At 33.6% G+C, this 25,732-nt stretch overlaps 1 protein-coding gene across 6 annotated transcripts in view; it reads left to right on the top strand.

The window, feature by feature from the left end:
• The window catches only part of Adgrb3 (adhesion G protein-coupled receptor B3), a 707,451-nt gene that overhangs the window by 231,940 nt on the left and 449,779 nt on the right, over positions 1-25,732 (top strand). For 5 of the 6 annotated variants that reach the window (XM_040729329.1, XM_040729332.1, XM_040729331.1 and 2 more), the window contains 2 exons: positions 14,167-14,277; positions 20,225-20,386. In XM_040729329.1, the coding sequence (XP_040585263.1) occupies positions 14,167-14,277; positions 20,225-20,386 (273 nt within the window). The remainder of the gene's footprint in view (positions 1-14,166; positions 14,278-20,224; positions 20,387-25,732) is intronic. The other variant, XM_040729333.1, reaches the window with a different exon arrangement.

Raw genomic sequence — 25,732 nt, 5'->3', positions numbered from 1 at the left:
TTAATTGTAATTATTTCTCTAATTTCTTAATGGTAAAGCTCATTAAAATGAAATAATCAGAGTTAATATTTCGTGCATAATTTGGAACATTTGTTGATTTATTTCTAATCCTTCTGTTACATAACCAAGTTCCAAACATGCAAAAATTAACTGTCATGGTTAATGGGAATTACCAATTTCAGTTCCCCAAAATGCAGTATTTTATGCCAATTTTTAACCTTGTTGTTGGATCATTAAGATATTCACAGATGCTTCAGCTTTATAAGGGTAACCCTTTTTTCATAAAATTTAGAGTTGAAATTTCTCTTAGTTACTGGAACTTCTTAGGGGGAACAGATATATATTTGTACCTGGCGACACTTCCCAGTAAGTAGGTTTTCAGTTTTCCATTGTTGCTTTGTATTTTGCTTCTGGAATATTTCTTTTTTCTGCCTGTTGTCAGTCTCAAAGTGAAACCAATCCCTTCTTCTCTAATCCCCACTTTAAGTAGTTGTAACAAGGAAATTTTATGTAATACATGACTAGAATGGAAAGACATGAAGTACAGATAATATGATTGTATTTAAGTGTCACTATTTTTTATATCTTTTTTGAAGTTTAGGAAGGAATTCTTACATTTTTCTCTGTTTATGCTTTCCAGATTTTCTGCAACTGCTCCGCTCCCTTGTTCTTTCTCAAGATTTATATATTTCTTCTGTCCTTCTTCTTCTTCTTCTTCTTCTTCTTCTTCTTCTTCTTCTTCTTCTTCTTCTTCTTCTTCTTCTTCTTCCTCTTCCTCTTCCTCTTCCTCTTCCTCTTCTCCCTCTCCCTCTCCCTCTCCCTCTCCCTCTCCTCCTCCTCCTCCTCCTCCTCCTCCTCCTCCTCCTCCTCCTTCTTCTTCTTCTTCTTCTTTTCTTTTAAGAAAAGGTTTCTTGGATGTTCTGGAGCTAGCTCTGTAGACCAGGCTGGCCTCAAACTCACAGAGTTCTGCCTGCCTCTTTCTCTGGAATATTAGGATTATAGATGTGTGACCCCACTGACCAGTTCTTCATGATTCCTTAACCTTAAGCCCTTTCTTAGCTGTTCCCATGAACTCTATCTACACTGATTGGCAGCCTAAGCTAACTTAGACTTTTTATTTTTCTATATGCAAACAGTCTAATTTTATGTCTTTGGCTTTTCAGATTAAGATCCAGTACCTTTGTACACATTCTGCTTGACTTATTTTTACTTACTTTTTCAACAGCTGTTTATTTTGGGAACTGAAAGTTGGTCTAGCAAAATTTTAAAACATACAACAGAAGCAGATGACCCAAGAGAAATAATTCACTTGTTTTCATAAATGCTGTTTGCCTACAGAATATGCAAATATTTAGCAAAGGTAGTTTGGAAGGTAGTGGTGGGCCTCTCCATATCAAATACAGTTGTGTGCTTAAAAGTCTTATTTGGATATAGGGGTGAAGTGGGATTTTTGAGGGAAGCAATGTTGAAGCAGAACCCAGGGTACGTTTATTATGTACTGGATGGAGTCACCTAGATAATGACAGTCACAAAGGGGGGATTGAAGAGGAAGAGAATTAAGTTTGTCAGCTTTTCAAGCCATGGGAGGTGAGCTTTGCAAGAGAGGTTGTGGGCTAGGGAAAGGAGGAAAGGTGTCAAAAGTTGAAGGGATCAAGATGAACATGACAGTTTCTAAGAGGTAACTCTCTTTGAAGAGTTTCATTTAAGGAAGAAAGTCTGAAGTCACTTTGCTTGATTTTATTGGGTGAGTGGGAAGTGAACCCAAGGATAGTGTTGTGAAAGTTTTCTATTACAAGAATTGTTCAGAGAATGAAATAGAAAGAAGGAAATTTCCTTGTTTTTATGCACAGTCTTTAATAATAAGAAACCAGGACTTTTCCTGTCCCGACCCGCAGGACACTCATCGTGGATCTGGTGGACACCTAGGAAAAACATGGGGGTACAGGGGATACAAGTACGGACACCAAGACAAGAGTCTGATCAAGGCAACACCTTTATTCATCCCAAAGGGATTTTTATAGGGGACGGGAAGAGGGGAAGGAATGGGGGATGTGCTGTAGCTGCAATGAACCTGGCGGAGCGGAAGGTCAATGGGATGGGTAGGTCATCCTGTGTCCTCTGGTAACCTAACTGCAGACTCTAACTTTATCTTTCACATTCCACCTTCTGTTAAGCCCACATCCTAGATAAGCCGCAGGTCTGTTTCTGGGATTTGGCAGGTAGCAGGGTGGTCCCGCGTCACGTACTTTCTATGAGGGTCTTTTCTTATGAGTACGTGACGTACCTGGTTGATGGCCGGAGGTCCCTGATGTTTTCCTAAAGAAAACTCTTCAAGAGTATATTGACTGGCATGAAAGTAAACTTGAGATGCTCAGAAGCTCAATAACATAAAAATAACAAAGAAAAAGGGAAAGAAATAACAAAGGAAAGTTATTTAAGAAGGCAAACATACTCACTGCTGAGGTGCTGGTCCTGAATTGCAAGGGAGCATCACATGTCAGTTATGCTGAATGAACGTGAATGCCTGGACTTATACTGGCAACATTTCCGAACTCCCTGTATAAAAAGAAAAAACCAAGACCTGGGGTTGTTTACAGGATGGGGTGGGGCTTTGCTTCTCAGGTTAGAGGAACTGAATTCAATTCCCAACAATATTTTTTAAATGATTTCAACAAGAAAAGCGGTTTAATGGGAAACAAATCAAGGTAAAATTATCTTCATAGTTCAGTGGAGTGGGAAAAAACAACTTTTGATCTTATATTTCAGGCCTAATATTGAAGTAAGATATCAAGATAAGCAACCAAATGGATTTGGGGAAAATAAATGAAGCCAGAAGATCTCATAGTTCAGTCTAAAGTGCAGTTACACATGGCACAGATATGATTTTATGCGTATAAATGGCTTGCAGGTGTCAAGACAGAGGAAGGAACAACACACCTAAACTACTGGGTTTGTTTATGATAGCATAGATGCTGAATACAGATATTGGTAAGGTAAAAATTCACTCTCTTGTGCATGGGAAACAATAAGGATTCTATACTTTAAACAACTGATTTAAGGTTTCTAAGAGAAAATCTAATCAAAATTACTACCAATCTAAAAGAAATTACAAAGACAGAAAATAGTAGGGAAGCTTGCTAAAGAGAAACTCATGCATGATAAAAAGTAATTTTAGTCTTTTAATTCATGTAATAAACATAATCTGAATATACAACTAAGAAGAAGAAGGTCAGATGTGATCCAACTATTTATTTATGTTCAAGATCAAATTCACAGCCAAGATTTGGAAATGCAGATATAAGGAACAACAATACAGGAGTGACACACTAGTGTGGGGAAGAATTGGAGTCAGCATGAGTAGGATGCTGAACATCCATAAACATCAGACACACCAGGAAGATGACAATGTCTGCCTTCCTTCTCTGTGCCACTTGTAGGAACATGTAACAGATAACTATTTGAAAAGGATTTGTGGAATTATCTATGGAGTTCAAATAATACTTTCTCACAGAAAACACATTTCAGGAATCTCTATTTTAGCAAAATTCTTATGTTTCACTTTAATATATATGTTAACATATGTATGTGTATGTACAAGCACATATATGTGACATAATGTGATAAACAGACATATCTACATATCAACAGATACAACCTAGTGTGTTTTGTTTGAGAATGATATTGAACCTATGACCTCAAGAAGTAAGATAGGCACTCTATCATCAATCTATTAATGTTAGTCTTTGTTTACTTTTTATTTGGAGACAGCTTCATTACATTGACCCAGCTGACTTTTAATTTCCTATCTACCTTGCTCAATCTCCAAAATATTGAAGAATACAAATGTTCTCTTCATTGTTATTTTGTTCTCTTTGAGATATGTTCTTTCTACATACCCCTTCCCCCCAGGTCTTAAACTCAATGTTCAGATCAGGCTGACCTCAAATTTGGAATTCTTTTGACCTGACATCCCAAGTACTGAGATTACTAATTTTTATCACTGTGCCCAAAGGCATTAAAATTTATTTGTTTCCATGTGTAGTTTCTAGAAATAAAATAATTAGATGATATAAAAATAAGAAATGAGGAATGAAAATGTTTTCTTATGAGGCTCACAGAGACTAAATTAGCGATAGGAAAAATCAATTAAATTAAAACAGGAAACTGAAGTGTGATAACATGAATTCATGTCCATGATTTAAATATTTAACAAATAATATTGATGAGGTACACATTTACATGAGTTTTACACTGAAGCAATCTGTAAACAAAGTATTAAGTGCAAGTTATTAATTTGAAAATAGTAGTAACTTATAATTATCATTTTTGAAGGGCTACCTTGTAAAGTGAATATTTATATATTTTAAACCTTATATATCTGACTAAGAGCAATTGAAAGCCTCTTTTGCACAATTAAAATTATCTTTTTTAATTTACTATCATATCTCCAGTATTTAGAGTTTTATCCTGGATGTTGAAGATGTATTTCATGCTCATATATTTCATCCATTCTCAAATGTCATTAACAAATACTTCATTTCTAGAAATACTTCATCCAATGGAGAAGCTAATAAGCGTATGTTTGCTATATTTACTTAAATATACATTATAAAGTTGGGTTTTTCAGGCAATGTAAACCTTATGTCATTATTTAGAAATGGATCAAGAAAACTCATGGATACATATTTTGAAGCAGACAAATAACATTTTATGTACTGATCACATATATGAAGACCTGTATAAATCTATATGACCTTCAAGCAGACTTGGGCAATTGTTTAGGCCTCTTGGTCTGCTAAGGTAGTCCATACATTCATGGACTCAATTCCAATCTGAGAATTAAGAACAGTTGTAATTTTAGAACATAAAGAGAATTTGGAGATATTTCTTCCAGTATTTGCATTTGCACCAAGTTCAGGCATGATAATCTGAAATATGAACTGCATTTCCTAGTTGCCCATTTCCTTGCCCTTTCACCCACACTACATGCCAATTAAAATACCCTTCATTTCCTTCAGCAGGTTAACCACTGCTTTGAGAACATGCATGGTTCTTAGATTGCTTCATGGACCTTAGACTTCACCAGCAATGTTGCTCATTTATGAATGTCAGCTTGACTGAATGTTAACTGATCGTAAGCAAAGCAGATGTGTTAGCAAAATGCGGAAGTCATTCACCATGTATCTTTATTTGTCCCTGAAAAGTAACCTACAAGATTAAGGAAACACTGAGTTAGTGTCCTGGTTATTTTAGAAATCACAGGCACTATGTTTCAGAATCATTTTTATTAAGAAAGTCAGGTCTGATATCTACTGTAGTAAATGTATGTCCTGTGTATATTTAGTATGTATATGTAACCGTTTTTGCAGTAAGTGATAGAACCACGAGTGTGGTGATGAGGTGTGACCAGAACCACTTACTTGGTCTTGTCTGGATCCTCCAAAGATACATCTCTTCACCAATATTTTGAAATAATCAAATAAATACATGTTATTACATCAAAGACAAAAAAGCAATCTCTTGGGAAGAGGGATTGTATAAGAAGTTAGGGGGTGGGTGGTAAAGGACATAATGGAGGAATCTACAGAGAGAGCTGACCTGAGTTAGTGGGAGCTTAGGGACTCTGGACCAACAGCTAGTGAGCCTGAATGGGACAGACCTAGGCCCTCTGCCATGTGTGTGAAGGTTATGCAGCTTGGTCTGTTTGTGGGATTCCTAGCAGTGGGCTCAGAACCTGTCCCTGGTGCTTGACTGGCCTTTGGGAAAACTAGTCCCCATGCTGACTTGCCTTGTCCGACCTTGATGCAAGGGGAAGAACTTCTTCCTGCCTCAACTTGATGTGTCAAGCTTTGTTGATGCCCATAGGAGGCTTGCCCCTTTCTGAAAGGAGACTGAGGAGGAGTGGATGGAGGGAGATAAATGGGATGTGGGGATGGGGGTTGGAGGAAAGAGGGAGGGTAGCTGTGGGCAGTATATAAAATACATAGAATAATAACTGGAAAAAAAAGAAATGAAAAGCCACTTTCTGAACTTCAAGCAATAAAAGCAAGCCATAAGATTTGGCTACTTGGGGCTGGAGAGATGGCTCAGAGGTTAAGAATGCTGATTGCTCTTCCAGAGGTCCCGAGTTCAATTCTTAGCAACCATGTGGTGACTCACAACCACCTGTAATGAGATCTGGTGCCCTTGTCTGGCCTGCAGGCTTACATGCAGGCAGAACACTGTATACATAAAACATAAATAAATCTTAAAAAAATAGACTTGGCTACTCTAGGTACCTATATTTTGTGTAAAAAAAGAAAATATCTGACTAATTACTTTAGTATTATATATTTATTTCTTGGTCAAACAATCATTTATATAACAATTTAAATTTAGATAACATTTATTTTCTGTTAATATTGTAACAATAAGGCACGATAGTTTATGAAATAATATACCAATTATTTTTTGAAGATCCCATTAAATAATTCCTTTAAATAATGTAATATTTTTGTGGAATAGCTTATAATATTTCCAGTAAGCATTAATGCAGTAACATTGCTTTAAATCAAATTATTCTATGACTAGCTGTTAAAATAATAAATGAGAAATAGCTTGGCAAGTTTAAAGTGCTATATAATACTAGCTATAATTTAAAATTGTAGAAGAATAATTTTATTACAATTTCTAAGAAAATACATATTACCGTAGTGCATATGAGGGTAACATTTTCAAAATATCAAACTAAAGCTTGCCTTTAAAAAATGATAAACTTCTGTATGGAAAGTCTTTCTTGGTGCTGTCAGTAAAGTGCTTGTAACCAAGCTTGAGAATCCTAGATCAGATTCACAGCACATGAATAGAAGGCTCTAATCCCACACATACAGCACCTCGAAGTCCAGTGCTGAGCCTACATATAGGAGGATTACTGGGCATGCCAGGGCAGCCAGCAAAGCTAATCAGCATGTTCAAGACTAGAAGAGAGACTGTCTCAAAAAATATTATGGAGAGCAATGGAGCAAGACATCTGGCATCAAGCTCTGATCTCCATGCAGCTATACATACATGTTCATGCACGTTCACACAAACATGTACACGTATATACAAACAGGGAACACAGACACAAAAATGAATATAAGAAGAATTCTATTCTTGAAAACACCTGGGTCTGGAAAGTTGGTTTAGTGGCCAACACTTTGAAGTTAAATGTCCTAAGAAGGACCGACAGCCTCCAAAACATTACAGAGAAACCCTGTCTCGTAAAAAAGAAAAAAAAGAGTCCTAAGAAGGACTCAAGCTGCCAAGAATGGGAGTTGTCCTTCTTTCTCTGTGTGGTATAGGTTCTTTGTCTCAAGGGAAACCATCTACATGCTCACCCACACTTAGTAGTGTTCAGTGGATTGCTTATCAAATCACACCCTTATACAGCCACAGTTTTATATGGCAAGTTTGGTAGCTTATTAGCAATTTGTGCTGCCTTTAATCTTTTTCCTCTTCTATCTACTCTTCATGCTTCAGTTACAGCACATATCTGAAATTCAAGACATGGATCTTTGTCTCTTGCTTGAATCCCTTAAACTCTTGCACATTTGTTTAGATGCTTCTTGTATCACAATTCCTAGTAAAGCAATGGATGTTTCCGTTTCTGCCCATCTGGTTCCCCCTCCCTCCAATGTCAAGGAACACCCTTTGTATGTCTCCTCTTAACTTTATGATCAATAATTAGTAACTTGTTCACCAGAACCTTAACACACTGTTCCTTCCAGTTTTTACAAGTGGCTGGAGCGATGGCTCAGTGGTTAAAACACTTGCTGCTCATACAGAAGACTGGCATTTTGTTCCAACAACCTACATAGCAGCTTACAACTGTCTGGAAATACAGTATTTGAGAATCCAAAACCCTCTTCTGAACGTTGCAGGCACTGCAGACATGGTGCACATAAATACACACAGGCAAGCACTCATACAGATGGACTAAAATAAACTGCTCTTTAAATCCCTGTATCCTCTAACCAAAGCTTTAAGTTCCCTGATCACTTGTTTCCATTAAAAAAATCTGGCTTCACAGACAACATCTGGCTCATTCCCTTTTGTGTTTTGTCTTGCTGCTTTGTTTCCAGTGAAACCCGAGGTACAAATCTCTGTCAGTGTCATGCCCTGTTGCTCCCTTTTAAACCTCTTCATACAGGACCCCTTTGCATATCAGAAATGTAACAAGAAAGAACCCAATCTCTGTTCTAATTTGGAAATAAAAGAAATAATTTAATTTAAAGACAGCTCAGTTTGCTTATACTTCAGATTCTCTGAGATCTTGTCAGGTCCCATTAATATCAAAGCTTATTGAAATAATATAGTATAAGAGGTTTTTGTCTGCAGCAAGATGTACTAGAGCAAGCAAGAAGAAAGCAGCATATTTTGGCACTGGCATACTGACATAAATGAAGAAAAATTGTGTTCAACTACTAGTTTACTATTGAAATTGTATTAGATTGTAGGGCTATATTTGCTGTGTATGTGTTCATATGTCTATTTTCCTTATTATTAATCAGTAAGAAACCTTCCAAACAAATCACTGATACTTGTTTACAGTAATCCAGGAGTTCTTGCATGAAAATATGCCAAAAGGCCATACAATTGAATAATGCATAAAATATGTACAAAAATTCCTGTGTGATTGTGCATATTGATGATTTCTAACATGAAACAACATGTCTTTCTTGATAACCTTTCCCAGAAAGCAGTAACTAAAGAAGAATTAAAATGATGATGTAAGTGGATGTCCACACATTATCTGTGGCCTTTGCACATATTTTATATGTGATTTTCAAGTATATACTTTAAAAGTTCTATAGAAATACATTGTTTTATAAAGTTATTTAAATATTTATGCACAGAATAAAGATTAATTATATATAGCTTTACTGTAAACATATGTATATAATGCATGTATATATATATGTATAGATAGATAGATGAATATATAGATAGATATATTTGTGTGTGGTAAATATATTTGGTAAACTTTCCTATAAAATAGCACATATGGATAGATAGATAGATAGATAGATAGATAGATAGATAGATAGATAGATAGATTTGTGTGTGGTAAATATATTTGGTAAACATTCCTATAAAATAGCACATAAATTATGAAACGTTACAACTTCCTGTATATTATAGAATATCTTAAAGTCTTCTGGGAGCATGCTTGATTATTTAATAGTTTATCCATTTCTAGAAGTATCTCAGCTACCTAGTAAAGTAATTTCTGCCAGAGTATTTTGCAAAGCAAAACTCTGCTTTGCTAGTGTGAGAAAGAACATCTTTTTCCCCATAGCCAGGGATATAAATCTGATAATGACTTAAAAATTATGTATAGTGAGCAGTAAACATTGACATCTTAAAATTTTTGGGTTCTTAGCGTTTTAAGAACATTTTTATTTTATTTAAATATTTTCCAGTATTAGTCAATTTATTATGCAACTTTAATTCTTGAGCTCTTTGAAATTTTTCTTGTAGTTATTGATTCTGTTCTTTTGAAAACTATTTTGTAATCAATGGTAAATATTGTTAAAGTGTTTTTGATAATCTTAGCTAGTGTATATAATTTATAATTTAAAAAAATTATAGACTTTGATAATGCATGTTGCTTCTAGAGACATGTTTGATTGTGAAGACTGCAATCTTTGCTTCTTTCTTCTTTCTTTACATAAAGCATTTGGATATATATATATATATCCACACTTAGCAAATGTTTATGAAGTGAGAATATGTAGATATCAATCCTGCATACATTTCAAAAAGTTATAAAAATTAGAAAACTACAAGAAAAAAAGAGAATTTTTAAATTTTATTATGCAGAAGAATGTTTTTACACACAGAACCATTGTGCAAACTAATTCCTATTATTATAAAAATAAATGACAAGTTCAATAATTATGCACCAGTCCAAATGTGAAGTTCTAATACATTAACTCTATCCTACTGGCTTCCTAGACTATATTGTGTCTTTGTAACAGAATTTCCTTGTCCATGATATCCTTTGTCAACAAGAAATGTATTTGATATTCTCTCCTGTTATTTTTTGACAAAAGAAATCTCATTTAAGTATTCTAGTTACTATGCTTAAAGTTAGGTTATGGTGGTGAACATGTTGTTCCGTGGTAATTTTAAGATTATTCTTTGTTATATAGATAGTTACAAAGCAGCCTAGATTATGTGATTTTCTTTTTCAAACAAAGAAAATGAGAAAAATACAAGTTTGTAATGTAATAGAAAGAGTAATATTTAAATATATCTATATAATATATACATTATATATATGTAATACATATATACATATATATATGTAAAATACAAATTTGTTGGCGGTTCTACACAAATGAGTATTTCAAGGAGACAAAGGAAGCTCCTTAATATGTTGAGGTGTGGGAGCTTTTTGGTGCTGTTGCTGAAGTTGAAATTAGAGAGGGTCTTTACTACAGACATTGGTGAGGGAGCAGAACTTTCCCTTGGAGGCAGTGCTGAGCAAGGAAATAGTCCCCCCATCCCTTGGCAAGCAGTAATACAGTGCGAACAGTGCATGAATGGGGCATAACTCTTGGGGCTATGTAAAAATCAATAATGGTCTGATGTTAGTGGAAATGCAAAGGAAAGTCTGCAAATTGTGAAGCCAGTTTGCATATTAAATGACAGTATTATGTCTGCTTCCCAGTGTCATTTGCTTTACCATATATTTAAAATAAACATATTAGCAAAATAGTGTGTCGATGTGCTTTTGACTTTTTGATAAGCTACATCACAGATTAGTGTCTCCCTCAACCTTCCAAACAAAATTCCTATAACTGATAACTGATGATCAAAGTCAAGTCTAACATCTATTTGTTTCCTCAAGATATCATACTTAATCACATCATAGGGCTAGACTTAAGAGAAACGACTTTCAAAACCTTTCATGCGTCTAACTTTCAGAAACTTTGGCTTTTAGCAAGCAGCACAGTGAATGACTGATGGAAGAACCCTAAAACTTGCTAGTCATCTTCAATCATTTTGGAGTTTCTATATGAACAGCTATTTACTCGCCACTTCATCAATGCCATCAACATAAAGACTGAGGAAATAACTCATTGTTTTCATGAGCCATGTACCATATGCCCATATGCACTATTATGCTCTACTTTTTCATTTGACTTCACAGCTTGCTTTTCATTGCTTTCACCAGAGCAGAGCATCTTTTTATTTGGTTATTTTCTGTGTAACTAATGTAGTATATTATCCTTGCCAATGCAGACTGTATGATTATGAATCAACCATTCATGAAAACTCTATATTATGTAGAAGTCATAATACTACAAACTACATTGACCACATGAGAGCACACTAGTAAAATAGCTTTATCTCTTACATTTAAATTATCCAATTGGTCTTTATTTTATTAGAAGCAAAGATAATGCTACCATGAAAGAAATAAAAGGCAACATAAATGTTTTGAAAATAACCCATCATCAGAAATGGAACATTTGTTGTAAAATCTTACTTTTTATTAAAATTATAGAAAATAGATTTATATTTTCTAATAGTTTGGAATGCAAATGTTGTATCAAAACACTCCTGGTTAGATAACAATATATATCTTTATAAATTTGATACTTTAATATTAATTAATAGGCCTGGAATATTTTAACACCACCATATTGTACATTTGCCTTCTCAGAGAGGCAATCATTGATGTATCTTACATAGTATATGTAATTTGTCTATAACAGCACCACATAATAATTGTCATTTTGGCTTCAGATACAGCTTTGGTAGAGTGCATGATTAATGTATATTGAGATCCAAGATTTGATCCCCACTACAAAAACAAAATCACAATTCTCATCTTTAAAAACTTGCCAGCCAAATTTTATTGCCACAATAACCAACAATTCCACTTTAAACTTGTGTTTATGTGTGATGTAATCAAATCTATAAATATTCAATGGCTTTATTTTCTTAAATTATGTAATCAAAGATGAAGCATCAGCACTAACGTTCATTAGGATATAATGTTCATCAATAAATATTGGTAAGAGGTGGTCACTAAACTTGAATACTGAAGTGTCATTTGTATTGTAAATATTTTTGAGATATAGAAATTATTTGACTAGTAACATAAAATAATAGCCTAAAATCAGTGTTAAAAATAAAAACTTGACTTTTGCTTATGTTTGTGAAATTTTTAGAAATTTAATGTGATACATTTTAATTTATTTCACTAGTAGTTAACAATACCCACAATCTTAAGCATCAGGATCATACTTCCCTTAATGTTGCAATATTTTCCGCAGAAAATAGATTGCAGGTTATTGCCGTGCTGCCACTGAGATTAAGAATGGTCTTCCATCAAATTGGTTCTGTCATTACTTGGTAACTTAAAAGGTGTTTACATAGGATAAACATTTTCTTTCATCCTTTCCATTCTTGTGCCAAACTATCTTAGTGTGAGCACTAGAAACCCCAAGGGTATTAGGGAAAGATATACTATGTTGTTAATATGGAAAACAATAAAAATGTGCAGAATATTCAAGTTAAATTATAATTTCAAGTGGAAAGGTGGTGTATATTGTGAATAAAACTTACCACTAATATTTGTTTGCTATTGAAGATACAGTGATATATCAATTGCATAGCAGTTTAAACATATAATATATAAATATATATGTATATATTGAACTGTAGTTAAAATTTCTAAATAGCAAATTTAACGGTAATTAGATACTTCAATTCTCAATGAGAAATGGTTTATACAGCACATAGTTTACACATGAATGAATGAAAGAATGTTGCTTTGGAATAGAAAAATAGTGATGGATTTTATTTTATCAAGTAAACTGACATTTTACAAATATTTCCGTTTTATGATACTGGATGTTATCTAAATTGACAAAAAGAGACACACATTTAGACTTCTCAAATATCTCAGGATGTGAATTCTTTAGTGGAAGATCTAGAAGGAATTTCTTAAAGTTGATTTGTCCAGGCACATAATTGGATAATATTTTGATTGCACAGACAACATGATAGCCTTTTTCTTGCATTAAACACCATTGGTAATATCTTGTATTTTTATGGAAGCACATTTAACAATTGATGAGAACAAGGCTAAGGAGCAAACCTTTTTGTCAAATTTTCATTCTTAACTTTTGTGTATCAAGAGATCAGTAACATTCTTGATGTAAGAGAAAGTACCACAATATTCCTAGCAAGAAGGCTAGGACTTTTCTTTCCCTACTTGACTGTAGGAGTTAGAGCCATCTAACATTCCATACACTAGACTTGGTTTTTATTAGATTACTGTAACAGTTCAGTGAGCACAGCACTAACCTGGAATACCGATGATTTAATCCATTTAAGCACATGAAATTTTGGAAATGCACTACCCAGAATCTCTTCCACTGATTGAATAATTTTCATCTTAACACTTTCTTTCTAATTGTCTCTTAGGCACAGATGCTGTGTTTGTCCTTATTAGTATTTTTATTATAAAACAATTAAATAACAAAAACCTAGACTCTTTTATTTGAACAAAAATTTTAAAAAGACAACACTGCTTTATATGTGGTTAGAGAAAATGTGAAATTAGTTAAGTCAGGGCAAGGAAGAATCAGAGTTTCTGAGGCTCCCAGTTTTTGTGAGCCGTGAGGCAAAACAAGGCTACTTCATCTTTGACTTCAAAAATAAATCCATTCTCTGAATGGATTTTTAGAAAGTTGAAAACAGAAGTGTCCATACCTTTGCAAGGTGCTGGAAACCTTGTTGGGTGACAAACAAGCCAGAGTCAGCCAACACTCAGTCAGGATTCTTTGAGGAACAACAGTTAATATTCTGGTTGTATTTTTTCTTCTGATATGTGATAGCAGAACATTGCCTGAGAAGTGTACAACATGTTCTGTGACTTGAGTTGACTCACCATTGGACGTATCACTTACTGAATGTTATTATTGTTTCTTGAAAGCTTTTCATGATGCAGATTTTCTAGCCTAAGCTGAGACATACTTCCAAGCAGATCAGACTAGAAAAGTGAGAACTGTGAACTGATCAATAGCTTCTAGGTCTGTGCAGGAACATATTGCATGGGACAGGAATGTAATTTGTGAGAAATGTCTACACACAGGCTTTCATATACCTTTATTCTGTCTTTAGAATTTGGAATGATGGGAGATCATACAATTAAAAGTCAGCGACCTCGATCTGTCCATGAGAAAAGGGTCCCTCAGGAACAAGCTGATGCTGCTAAATTTATGGCACAAACTGGTAATACGTTAGTTACATTTTTCTATTTATTGTTGTTAATTTAATGAAACCACTGCATGTTTTCATGATCCTTTGCTGCACATTTGTCAGTTTTTGGAGCTTATTTTTTTTGAACCATTTTTTGTCACCAGTTAAAGTCCATAAATAAAGTAGCTATGAATGAAAGTACACAGGAAAAAATGTGTAAGACTTGCTTTGCTTTTGGTATACTATGCTTTAGAATTTACATATTATTATTTCCTTATGCTAATTAGTCACTAAAATGCATCATTACAGTTTTAAAGGAAAGCAATAAAGTTGCTTATTTGAGGAATATTTGATTTGAGATTTTCATGAACCATAATTTAAATAGGATTCAGATGATGAAAATTAATGTAACAGAATTTGATATACCTACATCAAATATTCTTTCATGTGTCCTATTATCTATAAATATTGCTTGATTCCTAAACTATATAGAAGTTGAACTTCTTTATAATTTAATGTATGACTTGAAAATAAAGTTGTTGCAGAAGATAAATAGTAAAAAGTTGACCTACAAATTAGATATCAACAAAACTGACTTTCTGGCTTATAAAATTCTTCAATCCTATATCAATCGAATTATTTTGAAACTACCTACAAATTTGAGTGTGACTCAAAAGAACTTTATTTGACATAATTTTTGAAAATCATAGGTATACATGAATAGATATATACATGTAGAATTTATGCTTTAATAATCTATAGACTTTGACAAATTAAAGTGGTCCATAGTTTGGCTGATCATAGTAAACTTCCTGAGTTGTTCCCAGCAACATTACATGGAATGTCTCCCAATTGGAGATGTTTAAAGTGTGTTGCAAACATGCTCAGCCTTTCATTTTGTTTATCAAAAATTAGAACTACCTTTATCTGTGTTTTTACAAAATTTTATGCGTTACATTCTTGTTTGTTTTGGCATAGTTGGAAATCATAAGTATTTGACCAGATCTGTAACATGATATTCAGACTTATTTTAATGAAATTCTCCAAAAAATGTACATGTCATTCAGTTCATGTGCTCTTTGTGATAGTATTTGTTTAGAACCCTGTACGTAAACTTAATGCTTAGAAATTCAAGTACTAATACTAAATTGAATTCTTGTTAATAGATGAATGGAATATTTTAATATATTAATTGTAACTCAGCTTCTCAGAATAGAATATGTAGGATAAATTTTGTAAGTGCACAGTTTAAACTTTAAAAATAATATATGATATGGTCAGATCCAGAAATAAAGAGAACTTTCTTTGCTGGGTTGCTTTTACTGTACCTTATTTATGAGGAGATTTTTATTTTAACCAGTTGCTTGCTCAAGTCCAAAAATGGATTATGTGGCTCAAATGGATTTCCAAATTTCTAAATGTGTTTTTGTCTGATACTGAGAGCAAAATAATTGAAGCAGTGAACAGAGATTTGGGTCTTTTACTCTCAGTAGAGAGATAAAGCATGGGCTGGCCACTCATTCCCTTAGGCATCTCCCTGTAAGAACACATCTGCTGTAGGAGAAATATGTCCATCTTTTACAGAAGACACAGCAAATGCTGGTTTCCTGTAATTCCTCAAACTTGTCATCAAGGGGAATGAAATGGAGAACCACAGGTTTAAGTTCCCAGTGATTTAGTAACTTTAGTTTGTACAGTCAATATTGTGCAACTTAATCCAGATTTTGTTTAAATTCCATTTTTTAATGTTTATGTATGTTAAGAAAATTCACATTTTTCAGCCAGAATATTTTGACAAATTCAAATATCAAGAAATATTGATTTATAAAAAGAGGAATTACTAACCACAATTTTTACATTTATTTCTGGCTTTCCAGTCACTGTGTTTTCTGCACTATGTATATTCTTTCACTAACTAGTGATTTGATAAGTAGATGACACACTGATTAAATAGAGGTGGGGTCAACTTTAAAACTCCTTACACATATTGTCAACCTCTCAGAAAGGCCATACCATATTAAAGTTTGAGAACTATTGATTGATGCTTGAATTTATGAGAAGCAGGATCATAAAAACATTTTAAAACAAATGTTGCATATGGAAATACAGACATGTGTGTTGTACTTTCCTTAATATTAAAGACAAAGAAAGGAAAATTCATTATAATAAACACTTTTAAGGTATATAATTGAATAATAGGCACTTATATTGCTTAAATGAGAATTTTTCTTAAATATTGTTTCTTTTGAATTTATCATAGACTAATTATTAATAGAGGTACCAAACAGCGATATTTTACACTATGAAGCTTTATTTGTAGAACTTGTTTATTTCTCAAATAAAGGTATTAATATTGCATATAAACAGTCATGAAATTTTGCTAAATGTAATCTGAGGCCTAAATATGATACAATGCAGGGAAGTTAAATAATAGAATTATAAAATGCCTTAATATATTATGTCATATGGAAAAATAAAGCAAAAGCCACCATACCTTATTTCTTCTCAGATAAGTGATCTGGCTTCAACAGTCAATACAACCAGTAAATATTTTCATTTTAAAAAAAGCTTTACTAGACAGGAGCAGAGTGAGTGGATATTTTTTAAATGACATTTTTATGTGGTAGCATTATTTTATTCGAATAACTAGAGTCTTATTGCTACTGCTAGTAACTGGAGCAAGTCTGAACATTAATTAGGTTGCTATAAAAGCCTCAGATAAGGCTGGAGAGAAATCTCAGTGGCTAAGAGCACTTACTGCTCTTGCAGGGTCAACATGTTGAATTCCTATAATCCACATGGTTACTCACAACTAGTTGTTAATTTCGGTTCTAGAGGATCCAGCACCCTCTTCTGGCCACTGTATGCGCATAGTACACATACATACATGTAGCCGAAACCTAACATATGCAAGAAAATAAAGTAGAATAAAAACCTAAGTTAGACATCTGTATATATAGTTAAGGAAAACGAAATAAGATAATAAATATGTTTATTTAAAGTATAAACCCAAGCTAGGTGTCAATAATTTGGAATAAGGTAAATGTTAATGGTTCATATTTTTAAGCAACACAGACATGAAGTGAGTTTATAAACAGGTTTAGAAAGCAAAACTGTCTGTATGAGGAATACGTGATATGTGATCTAAAATAGGAACATAACATTAAAGGTGTTTCTAATTTCATGATTTTAACACACTAGCCAAAGTTTAATAAATATCTTGTTCATAATTTTAAATTTGCTATCTCATATGATTTCACTCAATATTCACAAGTAGCTTTTAAGATAGGTAAATTGTTTAAAAGTTTCAAAACATAAGTGGCCTTTTTTAAGACATCAGAGTCAATATAGAGTTGACTGCAATACTTTCTAGTTTCCTTTCATGATTTATTCCATGATAAAGAACATGAATATTGCCTCATATAGAGTTGTCTATGTGATCATTGACATGTCTCCTGGATTACACATTGACTAAAACAGCTTTTGCTATCTCGAAAGATGCATATATTGAAAATGGTGCTTAGTTTTTACTTTACTATTTCAGTGTCATTAAAATATCTTTCTTTTAAAGTATATTAACTATTTCTAACATGTCTCAATGTGCTTTAGTACATAAATCTCACACTATAGGAATAAAGAAAATAGCACAAAAATTGTAGTGAAAATGTCACTTGGAATAGCACTTGAAATAGAACAAGATCAAGTTGATGGTTAGACCATTTTTAGTGGCAAATTTTGATTCTGTATTTGAAATAAAATTTATTATTAATGTGTTTATTTTTATTTAAATTTTGATCTGCAAAATGAGCTGTGGGAAGATTTCTCTTATCATTCATGACTGAAGTCTCATGCTTCAGTACCACTGCTTACCTTGCTCAGGGCCATGCAAAATCATAGTTGTCAAAGCAACTCAGATTTCCAAACATTTATGTGAGGTTGTATTGTAAATTGGGCCTTGATATTAATTCATGGCTAAGTTTAATTTTTAAAATTGTCTTTTGTTACAATGCAAGAGAGAAAGAAAAACTGTGTTTGTGGCAAAGTAGGACTAATTGTTTCTCATAATCTTGTCATTTCACTGACAGAATTCACATTTGTTCTTAACTTTCTGGCTTGCAATTGATAGCATATAGCCATAATATTTATACTCAGTCTCATCACAGGCAGGTTGGCATGTCATTATATATACATTACTTTTCCCTAATTTTAAGCTTAAAGTTTCCATCATTAAGTATGCTTATATATGTATACACGTATGTGTAGATACTTTTAACCATTGTCATATATTGGACTCAGCAAATGATGAATTTTGTTTTATTAAAATGTAATTCGATTTAATAGAGAAAATTATGAGATATGACTTCAAACACTACTCAAACAGACATTCAAGTAGATATTTATTAAATTAACCATATATAAATTTGTAAAGGTAAAAATACTAAATAATCAAGAGAGATTTATTACTGTGTATCAATGCTAAACATGGATTTCAGCATTTAAAAGATGTCCTAATTATGTGAGCTGACATCCAAATTACCAGCATGTGCCCTTCGAATAGATAACCAGGTATCAATGAATTTTTATCTATGCTTCTGCATATATAATGTTAGACCAGCACAAGAACACATTCTCCATGATCCTGCTAACAGAGTTTCAATAGATCCTGATAACAGAGTTTGTCTGCAAACTGGTTGTTCTGAGCCCTCAAGAAAATAAGCAGATTATAGCAGAATATAAAGTCAACATCTTCATCAAATAGGTTTTCTAGCAGTGGACTCACTTTTTAGAGTAGATACCTCACTGAAGAATGCCTTGCCTTAGAGTCTGGTGCAAATTCATTCTTTTCTTCAGCACCAGTTTGTAGATTGGCTACTTGATTGGCATTTAGTATCCTCCTAAATCATGGACTCACTCTTCAAAACAAGATAAACAAAAGGATTGTCATTTCAGCCCTTGGAATTATATTCCGAAGGATTATTCTATACCAAGTACATGACAGAGCTAAATTGCTCCTGGCAATTTAGTGTAAATAGTGACACAAATTTCTGAGAAACCCCTCCCATGTAAAAAGTTTTGACAACAGTGTGCTTGCTTAATGTAAATACAAACTGCTAGGCAGATATGACTGGGTGGCAAAATTTCAAGTCAGGTTTTAAAATCTCCAATCTGGAGATGATACCAGAATAGACTTAGAAGCCCACTCCAGTGGTTTTTAAAATCGATGTTTCCTGTCTCCTTGTTCTTTAGTTTTAGATAATGAGAAAACTAGGCATAGTTTCAATGCAATAATGCATTGAAGCACTACAATGCTTATGAAGCCCAACACTAATTGGCTTCATAGGACCCTATTTTGAAGTAAATTTTTGTTCTGTGTTCAGTTAATATCAATGCTAGAGAAGCTTTCTTTCACTTGAAGTTAAAAAACACTTTTTAGGTCATGAGTGAACTGGGGAGCAGAAAGATACTAAGAAATTACCACAAAGTAAATAGCATAGGGTGAAAAGGTAGGAAATTCATTTGAAATAAATTATCAGCTTGCACAGTAGCTTTCAGGAACACACAGTCTTTAGCAATAGAAAGGGCATTCTACATTAAAGAACTAGGCAAGAATATATCAAAGCATCCCTGCTCACCTAAGCCTCAGAGTAGAATTAGAAATGCATTCTGCCTCTTTAGACGCCAACTACAGGGCCCTAGGTGGGCTTGAAGAAAACTTCAAACAATTTTTCTCACTGAAACTATTGATTGCTTCCTTCACAGAATGGTTTTGCCAACAAAGTCATGACAAACAGTCTTTGTATCAGCATTGTATTCATCCCCCCTAAATTCATTTTCCTGTGAAATGTATTGCACCTTTGTATGTACTGTCATATATTTGCATTTAAATTATTCATGCATGTCACTGTGTTAGTTTGAAACAGTACTTGCAGGATGAATAACCAAGACAGTATTTCATGTTTATTTGTTGTCTTGCATGCAGGTGAATCTGGTGTGGAAGAGTGGTCCCAGTGGAGCACATGCTCAGTTACTTGTGGTCAAGGGTCGCAGGTGCGAACCAGAACTTGTGTATCACCTTACGGGACACACTGCAGCGGCCCATTAAGAGAATCAAGGGTTTGCAATAACACTGCCCTCTGTCCAGGTAGTGTTAGCAGCAACTACGACTGTGGATGTTTTGAATTGTGTCATGCTACGCATTTGGAACAATTTGTTATTTTCTTATGAACCGGGTATAGGCATTTTTCTTAGAGTCTATAAGTGGAATTCTTCTCAACTGTGATATTTCAATCTGTATGTAATTATTTCTGCCTTCAGAGTAGTCAGGGGGGTAGATAAGTGATTGTCTCCCTACTGCAAATAAGATTGAAATTATTGTAGCTGTTTTAAAGAGCATAAAAAATCAGTTATTTTTCTTGTGTGTTTTATGGTTAAAAAATTCAACTACTATATGAGGATATAAAACTTTCAGGCATAGTAGAAATGTGACATATAATTGACAGTTTTTCAGTCAGCAATTCTACCATCCATCTGACCCTATCAGAAAAAAATAATAAGGGTAATAGATCTAAACAAGATCTTTCATTTTACTTCGTAAAGAAACTTGAAGTGATTGCTCTCATCATAACCATCTACTGCTTTAATAAACAGAGAGAAGGCTGGTTAGGATGAAATATACTTTACATCAAAATTATATGATTTCATCATGTGCATGGTCTTACTGTATTTGTTTCACCGTCTGAAAACTATGAGGACTTTTTCTTTCAATCAGTCCCAAAGCAGGAATTTAGGTTGTCATGAGTTATTTAAAGAATGGGTTACTGTAACTGCATGAATGCAGCAGTTGGTACTAGATTCTCATAGACTCTACAGAAGCATCCGACAAGCCCATGTTCTAAAGAAAGGTCTTAGCACTGTAGGCCTTGCAACCTCCAAATCATGCTTAAGTAATTTCTAGAGGTCTCCATTCCCAGAGTTAACTGATTCTCAGTTGTTAAAAACAATAGTGAAGGGCCTGGAAGAATGATCAGGAATAATGCCAATTTCCTAGCAGTTCAGGCAAATGTAATCATATAAGAGATGTTGGGGTGTCTGTTCTTTAATGGGTATAAAACTTCAAATTTGCAAAATAGAACATTTCTGGTGATCTGTTTGATTGCTACACGATTATACTCAATGCTACTGAACTGTAAACTTCAAATAGTTTTCAGGAGCAATATTATGTTATTTAGGTCTTTTGATTAAAAAAACAAAAGTAAATATCCTGGAAGAAAGAGGAAATGAAGGAAGTAGCAGGAGATGTTGGGGAATGATGCAATTTGGTGTGAGAACCCTGTGTATAAGATGTAGAAAAGCAATAGATGAACAAAGCTTAAAAGACAGAAACTACGGTTTTGAGGAAAAGAAGACACTATTATCAATAAAAGGACAACAATTGTTATTGAACGTATGTAGGAGTCAGCTGGGACTGCATGATACGAGGAAGAAGTTAGAATGAAAAATAATACAAATCAAAGGAGAAAATGTAAGGGAGTCATCGAGAAAGGTAAAAAAGAAGACAATGACTAAAAGCAGAGATCATAGATCAGACATATCTCAATTACATGAGCTGGGGGATAAAAAGACAAGGAGCGAGAGAGGCTTGGAGTGTCATAATGAAACCTTCAGACCTCAGAAGAAATGCTGTTAATCCCTATTTGTGTAGAATAGAATGGGGATTTCTGGTAGAATGCTTAACCATGAAGTCTAACCCCAGTACTTACATGTTGATTTACAGGGTTGAGTTCCCTGTTCTCATCAATTAAAACAGTATCAATAGAGCTTTATGATGCAATTGATATATACATTTATCTTATTAGTAGGTGCTTAGTGTCAAGATCATTTGCACACAACAAGGACAGGGTCTATTGAAAAACACCTTCCTAAGTGGTAATCTGATTGGTTTACGAAGTGCTTTCCACCACTCATAGCTTACTTTCTAGTCACCAGTTAAAACGTGTATAAGGTTCACATCTGGAAGTCTTCTTCCTCTATAGAGGTGGATGATAAGGCCTTTGACTGGGAACTGAAAACATCTGTGGGAGGACCCAAATCGCTCTCACATGTGGGTGCTAAGTTTTCTCTCCCTGTGTATCATGTAAAAAAAAACTGAGTAATATGTCATTGACAGATTTTTTAATTTCTTACAACTCTTACCCTTACCATGTGTAAGAATGTGAGCAGCCGGGCATTGGTGGCACACGCCTTTAATCCCAGCACTCGGGAGACAGAGGCAGGCAGATCTCTGTGAGTTTGAGACCAGCCTGGTCTACAGAGCGAGTTCCAGGACAGAGTCCAAAACAATACAGAGAAACCCTGTCTCGAAAAACCAAAAAAAAAAAAAAAAAAAGACTGTGAGCAGTTTTGAGTCTATCTTTCCCCTTCATGTATCCAAACTATTTGTCTCTCTAAATTTTGCTTGAGTATTACTCACAAGAAACATATTTCATTGTTATACTGAAGTTTGTTGAATTGATAATCAATTTTTACCTTTAATTTTCCAAATATAAAAGTTAATTTAGCAGCTTCATTATTTTAAAATTTGTCAGATAAGTACATAGTTACAGTAAATAGGAGTTTCTTTCACATGCTGATTTTTATTCACCATATTGATAAATGTTATTATTAATATGATATGTCATGAAAAAATGAGGAGTAAATATTTAAATGGTTTAAAATATAAGAAGTATTTCAATAAATGTAAATATTTCTCTAAATAATAAATTCCAGTGAAATTTGCTCACAAGTCAATACCTGGCCTAGTCACTCTAGATAACTCTAATTTTTGTATTATTTTGTTAATAACTGTGGGACAAGAAAAGGACAAATTTACTATTAAATTAACTCTTTACAATCTGTGGAATGAGAGCATTTGAGCTTGTATGTATTTGTACCATGAAGGAAAGTCATTAGTATGTCAAGTGACTTGCTTTTCATTAATTCACAATTATCCCCATACACTGATACCAATACACACTGGACCTTTCACAATCTTTTTGTTGCTTTGACCTTTTTTTAAATGGCAGGATATCATTTTATTTTTATTGTTATTCTTTAGAGTAGAAACATGTGGAACATACTTAAAGTATATTGGGACTGTAGAGAGCAACAGTCAATTATCTAGTTACTGTCCCATCTGAATTTCAGCTCTATATTCCACTCCTGGGTTCTCAACTCCTCTTGATTGAACACCAGCATTTAGACCCTGAAAAATCTTTGTTTCAAGAGGGACATATGGCTCACTTGTGTGCTTACCAGCTTCTCTGACTTCTACCTACTTGATGCCAGTAACATTCCATTTCCTTATAAACTGATGCAACCCAAATTGTCTATGGATATCAGCAAATATCCCAGTCGGTGGAGTTACCACCCGCTGATAATCACTGATGTGTGCTGTATGAAACTGAATCTATGGAAGTTAAAATAGGCTAAGGAATGACTTGTTTTCTTAATAAAAATCATAGTTAACGTATTCATCTATATATACATATATAGTAAAGCTTTTACACTTAAGGGGTTATTTTATATACTATACAATCTAACTCATAATAAAATTTACAGATGTTTATTTCAAGACCAGATGATAGTGTTTTATATACTGTATATATTTCATTTTCTCTTTGGATTGTACAAAATAGAGATATGACAATATGTCTGGTATCAAAGATTATGAAGAAAACTATAAAAATGGATGAATTTGTTGTAAATTAAATAACTTTAATAGTTATATATTCTTAATTCATTAGATAATCCTTGAATTTTTGTATTTTACTATAAAATTTAGGATCTTATATAACAATTTCACATTAAATAAAAATTTGATCTTAACATAAAATTTATGAATAGTCTCTCTAATGTAAACATTATGTAGTCTAACCATTATAAAACACATGTTACGATTTTCTGCGAACTCAACAGTCTCTCAAAATGACAAATTATTAATAATTTTTCCTCACATAAGAAATTAGAAACTTAAATGATATGAATGAATCACAAAATCTCAACGTAAAACAATATAGACTACTGAAATGCCTAAATAGTGTTAATTTTTGATTCCAGTAGCATGATTTACCTAAGCTGATAAGGTTCTGTGGCAATTTTTTTGGTTCACAAAGAAAAATGTGCAAATTCAGGAGTTTAATATTTTCTAGCATTTTGCTATGCACATTGAGTAATATAGTAATTTTAGAAAAGATCATAAGCACATAGATACACATATTTAAAACTACATAACATGTGTACATTGCTAAATGCAGATATTAGATATTCTGTTACCAATAGATACTAATTAGCTTTAGTTTTCTCAGATTGTCATGTGGTAGATGAATAAAATATTAGCTTTCCCCCTCTCTCTGTTACTTTTCCTAAATATTGTTTTTAAAAGACTTCCCAGTGACTTTCAAAGTATCATTAAATGACTTCCACTGAATTATACTCTAATTGGGTTGCTGTTTTCAAGGTTGAACACATTTTCACAACTTATTGCAATAAGGCAACAACATAAATGGAAAGAAATGGTATACCTCAATATAAAAGTGTCATTTTGTGGAATTTTCTTGAAAGTTAGTCAGATTATTTAAATTGCTATGTAAAATTGTGTGTTAATGTGTACTTTGCAATGTTTTGAGGTATGTCTATTTTTATACTATAGCTATATGAAACATTAACACAGTTTATAAAGCTATATAATATTCTTTAAAGACCCTAAAAGAACAGATATGAAGTACTTTAACCACAAAACTAATAAAAGCTTGTGGTAATGCACTGGCTAATTAGCTAGATTTCAGCTTTAAGGTAAGAACATGAAGAACAGTCTAGAAATATTGCATTTTCTTTGACGGTACCGATGCCATCCTATATGGACGTACACACAGAGCTAGCAGTTGAAGGAGGAGCCTGAATCTCCTTCTGCCACTTTTGTGTGGATCTATACTCCCTCACTCCTCCCAGGAGTGACCTCAACCATCCATGCTCAAGACAGAGTGAGACCTCTAAGGCACAGGCTCTGCATCAAGACAGAAGGTTCTCAAGAGAACACCCCTCCTGGCTTCTCTGCCCTCGATTTATTTGTGAGGTAAATACCCTAGTGTTAACCCTTAGGACAAGAGCAGTAGTTTGACTTTCAGAAGAAGGATTTAAACTTTGAAGTCCAGTACACTTTCTTAAACTACAGCATTCATTTATAAAGCATCTAATACCAATTCAGAAGGAGCACATAGTTTTGCTTCTAGTCAAGTCTGCATTATAGAAAATGGGCTATGTGAAGAATTGGTATTGCCATGATTACTTTAATTCTATTTTTATATAATTTGGTTGTTGTTGCTTTGGAAATAAAATTTGTAGAGTTTTCAGTTCCATCGAGCTGTCAGAGGAGGGAGATGATCTTCTAGCTCCATGGCTTTTAGAAGCAGAGTGTATTCCCCTTGAGATGGGGAAAAGGAGGATGCTATCG

The sequence above is a fragment of the Mesocricetus auratus genome, unplaced genomic scaffold, assembly GCF_017639785.1.
Source record: "Mesocricetus auratus isolate SY011 unplaced genomic scaffold, BCM_Maur_2.0 Super-Scaffold_100021, whole genome shotgun sequence".
NCBI lineage: Eukaryota > Metazoa > Chordata > Mammalia > Rodentia > Cricetidae > Mesocricetus > Mesocricetus auratus.
The sequence above is the reverse complement of the archived record's forward strand: the minus strand, read 5'-3'. Positions and strand labels throughout refer to the sequence as shown.